The 10,267-nt window shown below is 40.7% G+C and overlaps 1 protein-coding gene across 1 annotated transcript in view; it reads right to left on the bottom strand.

The window, feature by feature from the left end:
• Positions 1–850: 850 nt before the first annotated feature.
• Positions 851–10,267, bottom strand: part of slc22a23 (solute carrier family 22 member 23) — a 34,650-nt gene continuing 25,233 nt past the window's right edge. Inside the window, exons 7-10 of the mRNA XM_056390823.1 lie at positions 9,830–10,065; positions 8,071–8,103; positions 6,561–6,684; positions 851–5,764 (exon numbers count right to left, since the gene is read on the bottom strand). Coding sequence (XP_056246798.1) covers positions 4,192–5,764; positions 6,561–6,684; positions 8,071–8,103; positions 9,830–10,065 — 1,966 coding nt within the window. The 3' untranslated portion in view covers positions 851–4,191. The remainder of the gene's footprint in view (positions 5,765–6,560; positions 6,685–8,070; positions 8,104–9,829; positions 10,066–10,267) is intronic.

Below are 10,267 nucleotides of genomic sequence, written 5' to 3'. Positions count from 1 at the left end.
GGCCATTAGCTTTCCATTTTTAAGCCATGCTAGGAGCATAGCTCTTTTCAAACTGATGGCTCATCCACCACATTGATCCAGGCTGAAATATCTCAACATGTATTGGATAGATTCTCATAACAGTTTGTCCTGATATTCATGGTCTTAGAGAATGAATCCAAATAACTTTGGTGATCGTCTTGACTTTTCCTCTTGTGCCACCATGGCCTAGTTTGGTACAGACATTAACACACCCCCCCCCCCCCCCCCCCCCACGATGAATTGTAATAACTTTGGTGATTTCTAATCACAATCACCATCATCAGGCCAATATTCTAATTTGTCCAATACTTTAATAAATGACATAAACCAAAACCAATGTCATTTCCATTGTGTTTAGTGCTAATTAGCACACGTTAGCATGTTGATAAGATAAGCTTAGATGGTGAACACGGTAAATGTTACACCCATCAATATTAGTATTGTCATGGTGAGGATATTAGCATGCTGGTGTTGCCTACACACAGCCTCACAGAGGCTACAGACTCTTAGCCTTGTCAATTGCAAGTGATTTCTAACTCAGTACAAAGTAATACAGACAACTTTCAGGGCCCCAAGGGTCAGGGGGCGTTACCTGCTATGTCTGATTGGTAACCTAGCCTTGGCTACAACCATTGTGATTTTGAAACCCTATTGCATGATTCATGTAAAAAAAAATGGGAGAGGAGAGTGCAAGACTTTATTTTTTCATTCTTTAAAAGTCATTTTCTCAGACACAGGGCCTCCGGCCAACAGTGAAATTTGAATGATTTATTGCTTGGGATCAACGTTGAAAAGTTGTTGTAAAAGAAAAGACTCAATGAAATTCATAGTTGATCAATAAATAGTGGTTTATTTTAACAACAGGTATGGCTTATATACAAGTGCATTATGTCTGTTAAAACAAAAACAAAATGAAACCAAAGAATTGGAAATTATAAATGGTACAATCCATGGTTTTTACATTCATTCAAATCTCCCGTCGAGAGATTTGGAGTCGCACGGTTGAGAGAAGCAAAACCTGAAATGTGTACACTGGGGACTTCATGTCTCTGAGACTTATTTACCAAGTTCAAAACTATTCACCAGTCCATCCATATTATGATCCACGATCTTTCATGTTATCCATACATTTACTATTTACAAAGACATAACCCATTCTTCTTCTTGTTTTTTTTTTTGTTTTTTTTTGCTTTTCCACCAGTGAATGTTTGCCTGTCTACCCTATCGCTGGTGCTAACATTGCTTTGGATTGCTTTCACTGATTTTTACTTTTTAATTTTTACTCCAAATGAAGTCAAACCAAATGCTTACTACGAATGACGAAATAGCTCCCATCGGCAGTGTGGAATAGGAGTTGTGAAAGCAAAAGCAACAGATCTCAGAGAAGCCTCTGGTTGTATTGTGCTGTGTCATTGTCTTTACACTGGTGTTGCATGGGGTTTTGGCGATACACACAGTTCTATATCTGCAATACGCACACTGAGACAGAGAGACCAACACTCACAGACAACGAGAACTCGGAGTAATGTGAAGCTACTGACCACCGCAGTCAACCCACTCTCTACTGCAGATGCCAAGAATTCCTTATTATATCCAGGTTCAACATCCTGTTCCACAAAGTAGATTACATGTGGGTCTATTGCAAAAAGTTAATATAGTCATTTCTTTATTGTATTCAAAAACCCACTTCATTTTCCCTTTTTTTTTCTTTTCTTTTTTTTTTTTTTTTTGACTGTCAAGATGCCATGCTCCACCATATCTGACATCACATGATTGCAGGGCATTGTGCTTTGAGGCTTAGCAGCATGGCATACGTATATGTCAGACATTTAATGTTCTCATGAATCTATCAATAAATGGAAGTTTGTTGACTCCATGATCTTTTAAAAGATCATCCATGAATCGACCAAAAATAGAGCTTTCATTTTTTGATTCAAGCTTCATTTGAGAAAAAAAACAAAACAAAACAAAAACCACCAGGCAGGTTTGCCCACCCATTCAGATACCAAACGATATGCGGCCTTCATCAGTGCACGTCTGACTTGGATAAAAGCAAAACGACAATTTTGGTGAGTAAAGTACCTGTAAGGTTCTTCGTAAGTGTACCACAAGATGGTGAGAGTAACAGAAGACCTTCTGTTACGTCTGTTAAGTGTTGTCTTCGACTCCTGAATGACACCTTAATAGATCATCAATACTCCCTGGATAAATGTCATGATATACTGTGAGAGAGTTTTATCACATTTGAAATGACGAGACATCATTCAGTTGGCTCGAAAGTTTTACAGTACGTTGTTATTGTTATTATTATTATTATTATTATTACTTATTATTATTATTATTATTATGAGGATTGTTGTAAACAGTGGTCTATCTGTAATCACATATCTTTCTTTGACAAATATTACAACCTCCAATGTATGAAGTATGTAACTGCAACTGTCAAAGTTACACACATAGTTAAGTCAAGTATAATTCTGTCCATAGATGGACATGGACTTTGGATGAAAAAGTGCCTCCTTAAGCAAGAGTCTGTCAATTTAAGATTATGAATAGGTTTATCTATAAATAAAGATTTGACCTGTATTCTAAAATGTCATTTTGACAAATATATGAAATATTGCATTTTTTTTTTTAAGGTAAACTTAGTTTTGCATGTGAATGTATGAACACACTGACATACATAAACTACGTTAATGCCAGAACATGATTTGGGAAACACTGAGAAAGTTAGCAATGGTGTGACAGTTGGCAATCACATCAAACATTTTGTCATCCATGGGTTTCATCGTGTGTGTGTGTTTGTGTATGTGTATGTGTGTGTGTGTGTGTGTTCTTTTGTTTGTTTTTTTGTTTTTTGTTGTTTTTAAGGTTTGCTAGTTTGTTTTGCTGACACGTTCACAATTATTTTCATGCTTTGTCCCCACTGCAAATAATAAGGTGCCACCACACTGAGGTGCCACAAATACTGTTAGAATGAAGTATAGCTCTGTACAATAAGGGCACGCCATGGGAGATTGTTCAAAATAATACTTCGAATTAAAAAAAACAAAAAAACAAAACTGAATCAAGCTCAACAACTAATTTTGCATTTACTTACAATATCACATTTACAAATAAAAGCATTTGCATACCATAAAGTTCATTGACTGAAACGATTGGAAAAATAAAAGTTTCTTCAAGACCGACAAAATATGGGTCATTCTTTTCACTAATATCACTGTTCATACAATGAACCACGTGTTGACGAAAGCAGTTTTAGCTCAATCTCGTCTCTCAATTCGAATTCGTCAAATGATGATACAGCTTTCAGTCATTTATTAATTTGAGAAATAATCTCTGAAGTTTGAAATCGGGTTCTCTTGATTCACTTTAATCCACATACAGTCTATGGCAGGGGACTGCACTAAACAGTATTTCTCAAAATACTGCGTTAATACTAATGTTTGGCACTATGTCTACATTTAATTTTGGTCAGAGTAGTTTTTGGCATTGTATTTAGAAAAATCACTCCAATTTGGATTGTTTACTTCTATAACAGCAAAAAAGTACTTTGTAACATTCAGATTTCCTTGTCCACATAGTTAAGGCGATATTTTTTTTTTTTTTTTTTTTTTTTTTTACAAATATGTTAGACGGACATTTTATTTTGAGCAAAAGTACCAGTGATTAGATTTTTTTTTCTGTTTGTTTGTTTTTAGCATCATTGTGTTTCTCACCAGTCCTGATGACACACCTCAGTGATTGTGGGTATAGTTGTAAGTCTCTTTAAAATGACAAACAGTGATTTCCCATTCATTTACATCAAAGTAGTTTATAGGCTGGTGATTTCCAGTGACATTCAAAAAGAGCAGAAGATACTGTCACATTGTCACAAACCAGCCTCTGGCACTCTCTCGCTTGCGTGGTCTCATTTATTGGCTAAATGCAGGAAGGGAGGGTTGGAGGAAGGAGAGAGGGGAAGGGGGGTATTGAGAAACGTACAACAACTCTGTAAGAAATGTCTACTCAACTCCAGGTGGGGACCGTCTCCATGAAGTGCCTGAAGTCTGAGCAGGACAGTTCTTGCACCCCCACACACCCCCACCCACCCCCACTTGAGATATTTATTGGACGTGGGCTGCCTCCTGGTGCAACCATAAAGCTTCTTTTCCTGGCTGCAACACTGGATCACGACAACGCCACACCGTTGACAGTGTTGTTTTCTGTGCTGGCACTGTCCCTGATGGGGAGGACACCAGAGTCTATGGGGGAGGAGACGGTGCAGTCCATTAGAGAGGAAGGGGTTGCTTCTGTAGAGCCTGAATCCGTGATGGAAGTTGGTACTGAATCTAAGACGAGGGAAGCAGCTGAATCTGGTTCAGCGTCCGTGACAGTCAGAGTGGTTGATTCTGGAGTGGAGGTGTGCACAATGTCTGTGACGGGGAGAATGGTACGAGGCGTTGCGGTGCTGCTGACAGTATCTATGACAGGGGGAGTGGAAGAGTCCTGTGAGGGCGAATGGCCTGAGTCAATGGGTGGAGGTGGAGTGGGTGAAGGTGAAACAGTGACTAGGCTAGGAGGAGTAGGGGAGGGAGGAGATATATCATTAAAACAGGGAGAGGTAGAGTCTAACTGTGGTGGTTGGGAGTCTATAATAGGAGGTACGGGGGAGTCTCTAGTTGATGTAGACTCATCTACTATTTCTAACTGGATAGGAATGTCAGAGTGTGTGCTAATGGAGGGTGGAGGGTCAGTGGAAATGTTGCAGTCTGTCATAGGAACAGGAGAGGGAGCAGGGGATGGAGGGAGGCTGTCATGCATAGGTGGAGCAGGGGAGTCATACGGAGCAGTAGTGGGAGCTAAAGTGGCCTGAGTGTCCTCTGGCAAAGCTGGGTCAATTTTCAGGTTGATATTGTCGATGTCGTTACTTAGGGGGTGTGGGGATTCTAACATGGAGCTCGGTGGGGGCTCGATGATGGGTGTGGTGCAGATCAGTAAGGAGGCAGGCGTACTTTGAGGGACGGGGGGAGGGGAAGAGTCAAGTGAAGGGGCTGGGGTAGCAGCTGACTCTTTTGTAGGAGAAGGACCAGTGTCGTTCATCTCAGGAAGAGTAGAATCCGTCAAGGCCTCAACAGAATCCTGGACCGTAGCTGGAGGTTCATCAGCATCGGCTAACAGTGGGTCTGTGATGCAGGGGGCTTTGTGTAAAGGAGTGGAAGACAGCAGGTGCTCTTTGCTGGCATGTATGATGCCGTCTTTAGCCAGCGCTGTGATGGGGGTCATGGATAAAGATGATACTGACTGACCGTTGGGGTCTTTAGTCTCAGGCTTGCCAGGGTGCACCTCCATGAATGTGGGCGCGGACATATCTCCGACCGACGGAGCGGTCAAATCAACAGCAGAGGAGGCGGTGGAGTCCATGGTGGACACTGCAGTGGCAGCTGCCTCGTGGAGTGGCGTGTCATGCACCCTGGTGTAGTCCCTGCTGCTCTCGGATTGGGCCAGCAAGAGGCGCTGTTCTCCAGGTTTCCTCGGGGGAAGGAGAGGTTGACGAGTGTAGCTCTCGCCATCGGCCAGAGTCTCAGGGAGGGGCTGGTAGCGGGTCTCTGGCAGCAGGAGAATGCAGATGATGCAGATGAGAGTGCAGCAGGCAAAGATAATGTGGTGAAGGAAATAGCCCTTCTGATTGTGGAGCTCCATGATGGGTGCAGTCAGCATGCCAAAGCCAGCGCTGGCGAGGACCAGGCCCAGACCGCCACCCCTATGAGGAGACAGAAAGTGTTGTCACTTGGTAGGATTTATGATCACACAAACCTCAAACCTCATAAACCTATAAACCACCCAACCACTAAATTCACTAGAATTGAATTAAATCAAATCTATGTGGTGTTCTGCAGAACTATCACATAAATCATGCATATAAAGGGAAGCTCTTATTTTTGCTGTATGCCTCCGTTGACATATCACTGCCATTTTATCAGACAGCAGCAGAGAGTGCTGCAGTACCACCAAACGCCCTCCTCTGCATGCAGTCTCATTCCTCTCCTGCCATTGCTTAAATTCACCACCAAATGGAGCCCTTGGAGCACTGTCAGCAGAACAACTACCCCTTTACATAACCCCAGATAATGAACCTTCCAGTGCTGTGTCATATATTCTCAGAGGGAATGGCTAATTTGTACAAGACGTGGATTACATTTGACACTGAACTGTGAGACTCTGTTGTTTCCAGCAGCTCAATGATTTCATACCCAGCCTTTAACAGGAAGAGGAGCAGCTGATCCATCTGGAGGAACATGTTATGACAACCAACCTCTGTAATATCCACATTACATGCTAGTCAGGTGTAAAAAGAATGTACACCTTGATTTTTCTTATTACTTGCAGATTTATGACATTTAGAATTCCATTATACAAAGTCTATTGACAAAGCATGTAAAAAAAAAAAAAAAAAAAAAAAAAAAAAAAACATAATTTACTCCTCTTAGGAGAAAAAAGTTTTTCACATTTTGCCCTCCTCCTGTGATGGTACAATCTCTGCATTCCGGTAGGTTTACCTGATCACTGTGGGTGTGATCTCAGCACAGAAGAAGATGCTCAGGTTGCTGACAGCGTGGGAGGAGAACATGCCGATGATGGAGAAGGCTATAGAGAAGTTCTTATTCAGCGAACCTGAGCTATCTGCAGACAAAGCAGGAGACATATGGAAGTTTAGACTCAGTACCCTGAGCAGTTAGTAAAAAAAAAAAAGTTTTTTTTCTGCTTTTGAAGCACAGCATATTTAAAATATTAAGGTAAATTATGCAGATTTTTTTTTTTTTATTGATGATATTGCAGCATTACTTTATTTAACACCATACAGAGAGGAACTAATGGAATAATTCAGCTCAAATTTACCAAATAGTAAAAAATTAAGGATTTATGGAAGCAAAGACGATCAGAAAATTCAAGTGTCCTAAGTTTCCAATCATTCATCTGAACTTTTATTTCTTGGTTCTTGTGACTGACAGGAAGTAACCTGGTATCATAGCCCCAATGTTCAAGTCTTCATTTTGAAATGAATTTTAGCAACTTTTTTTTAAGTTATATTTTTGGGCATTTTTGCCTTTATTTGGACAGTACAGTGAGAGATAGACAGGAAATTCAGGGAGAGAGAGAGAGGGGATGACATGCAGCAGGGGGCTGCGGGTCGGACTCGAAACCCATGGCCGCTGCGGTTAGGACTAAGCCTATGTGGTACATGCTCTACCAGGTGAGCCACCTAGGTGCCCCCATGTTTAAGCAACTTAAATAGTTTCCAAAACTTTAGGAGTTTTTGTAAAACTTATCACAATTACTTCCTAACTGCCTTTGAGAAAACCTGGAGGTTAAGCGCCGATAAATTTTGGTCAAATAAAATGCTTCGGTTTCCCAGTAGCACTAATGTTTATTTTGACAAGTTACTGAGGAACAGGCTTGCACACAAAGAGGCTACAAAGAGCCCATTTAGGCCAAATACGGTTTGAATACAAACCATCTTAATTTTTTTTTTTTGTTTGTTTTTTTTATGAATAAGACACGTTGAAGATGGCATAGAGAGGATCAGAGGAGACTGCTCTGTGATCAGCTCTAGCTTCCCACAGGGGGATTAGTGTGGAGAGAATAAAGAGATTGATAAACAGAGGAGAGCAAAGAAGGAGTTCAGATTCACAGCTCTATAACAAAGAGGCTCACCCTCCTCAACACAACGGGGATAAATAAGTGAAAAGCTAGTCATAATTACTTCTAGGACTTCATTAAAGGTCTCTGCAGGGCTTGTATTCGCCTAATGAAATACTGCAGAATATCTGAATGAAGCACATTTTCGGAAACCTCATCAAGATAGTGCAGCAAACCCAAGTGATGTGATAAGAGTCATCATGTAACATGATACAATTTACACTTTAAAAGAATGTGCAGCTGATAAATATCATAGTAGGAAAAAAAACATCAAGTAAGAGCACTCAGTTACTGATTAGTTTATCTACCCAACACAGACATTATCAGCAAACACAAGGCTTAAGAATAGAAATAAAGACATGATCCTACCTATATTCAGATGGACACTGTACTTCCCCAGCACTAGAGGAAAATTAAAGACATCAGCAGATATGTGAGAGTGAGAAACACGAAAACAGTAACATCACATGCACTCCGATAATTAAGTAAATCCAGAGTCAAACATTACAAAGAAAAACATGCACACATGTTGCACAAAAAAATTGTCAACACAGTGTTACAAAACAAACAGCTTCAACTGGGAACATGAAACATGAGCATAACCTTGATGTGTTGACTCAGGTTAAACATTAAGTCTCGCTCATTTGTAACTGAATGAGCCGACTTGTGTACTGTTTTGATCATCTGGAGCACTTCTTGGCACACATTGACTAAAACAGCAATTTGTAATCATGTTCGACTACGCCATTACAAACAGCTAAAGGTAGCTACGCCCTGACAGAGTCCACTCACAACAATGAATGTGAGCTTTTACAGCAGGAAGCACAGAATTTCAAATGCTACTACAGCTGCATTAAAACTGTCTGCAACAAAACACATGTATCCTTATTTTCTGTATTCGGTAAATTGTTTGACAGTTAATTTGTAAATCAATGGATGAAGCTATATTTTCCACACGTCACAAAATCCCATAAAAAGGCCGATGCATTAGTCTCTCTCAGTATTTTCTATGTCTGTAGCATGCAGCCTCAAGATCAGTTTTCCATAATTAAAACATGTAAGCACCTCTACATTTTTCCAATTTACATGTTATATCTTGCTTGTCTTATACATACACATGTGATAATGTAAAAACAGTAAGTCTTGGTTTTATGGGGAGTTACATGCTGTAACTACTTCTTAGCCAGGCCAGGGCAGATAGGCAAAACAATTTTGCATTTTATGACTAAAGCATGAAGGTTTCAGCCTATAATCTACATACTCCAATGTGGAGGCAATTTGTATACAGCCTCTGGTGACCTTGAGAGGTCATTGACCTCAGCATCGCATTTTTCCAGTTTTTGCCCCATTTCTCCATTATTATCATGTATATCTTTGCCAAAACTGCATGAAGATGCTATTTGCTGCTATGGCCATGTAACATGATTTTGCTTAGAGCACTATTTTCACAGGGGGGGAACTGCAGACCCCACCACTTCCAGGTGTTAAGGTAGCTATAGGCTAGCTTGTTAAAAACACTGACAACTTCTGCTGTGTGTTCTGTGGAATTACATGACTAGCTAGCACATTAGCGAACGTTCTGATCAGAAGCTAGCATGCTAGTTTGGTCTGGACCACACTCATTACTCCAGGCGGATCTGTCCTGTCCCAGAGGTCACATCTGAAATGCCTCCACGTCTGAAAATAAACTTCATGGTTTATACAAACAGTGGAGACAGTTTCATGCTTAAGTCATAAAATGCATTATAACCTTCCACGTACAAGCTTATCTGCTGCACTAAATTCTTTTAGTTTGAACAGAGCTAGGCTAGCTGTTTCCCCCTGCTTCTAGTTTTTAAGCTAAGTTACTCGCCTGCTGGCACCGGTTTAATATTTAGCACACAGACATGAGAGTGGTATTGATCTTCTGATATAACTTTCAGCAAGAAAGCGAAGAAATCTATTTCCCAAAATGCCGAGTTGTTTCTTGTCTCTTGGAGAATTCTGTGTCCTATACTTTAAACTTCAGAGTTTATTCGATACTTCTCGCTATTAAAATATTAATAATAAACTCAATAAACTACATCATGGTGGTGTCACTTTTCAAGAAAGTAATAGAAGTTGACAGTGTCTTTCATAATGTACTCACGGTTGAGCAGACCCAGCTGCAGCAGTGACGCTAGGGCAGTGATGATCATGAACATTAGAAGGCCACCCCGCCGCCCCATCAGACCCACTGCCGGGCACAGCGCCATGCAGGACGCCACCGCAATACCTGCCATGGTGTAATAGTCTGCATAGAAGTCATGGAACATGGTGGTTTCCAGGGCTTCAGGGTCCATCATGCTGCGAGCAAAACAGTGGTGGATCCCATAGCCTGTTAGCCTGCGTACAAAAACATACAGAGGGAAAAGTAGTGAGGTAAAAACAAAGAAGTATCAGAGACTACAGTGATTAAATGAGAGGATATTGGACAGAAGATGTTTGGGGAAGTGAAAGGGGTAAGTGATAGTATGAAGGAGAGAAAAAAGCGAAGGGAGAGCAGAGAAAAAAAGAAAATCATATACGCAAAGGGAGAAGACAATAA

The sequence above is a fragment of the Seriola aureovittata genome, chromosome 12, assembly GCF_021018895.1.
Source record: "Seriola aureovittata isolate HTS-2021-v1 ecotype China chromosome 12, ASM2101889v1, whole genome shotgun sequence".
Lineage (NCBI taxonomy): Eukaryota > Metazoa > Chordata > Actinopteri > Carangiformes > Carangidae > Seriola > Seriola aureovittata.
This window is presented reverse-complemented; position numbering and strand designations above follow the sequence as displayed.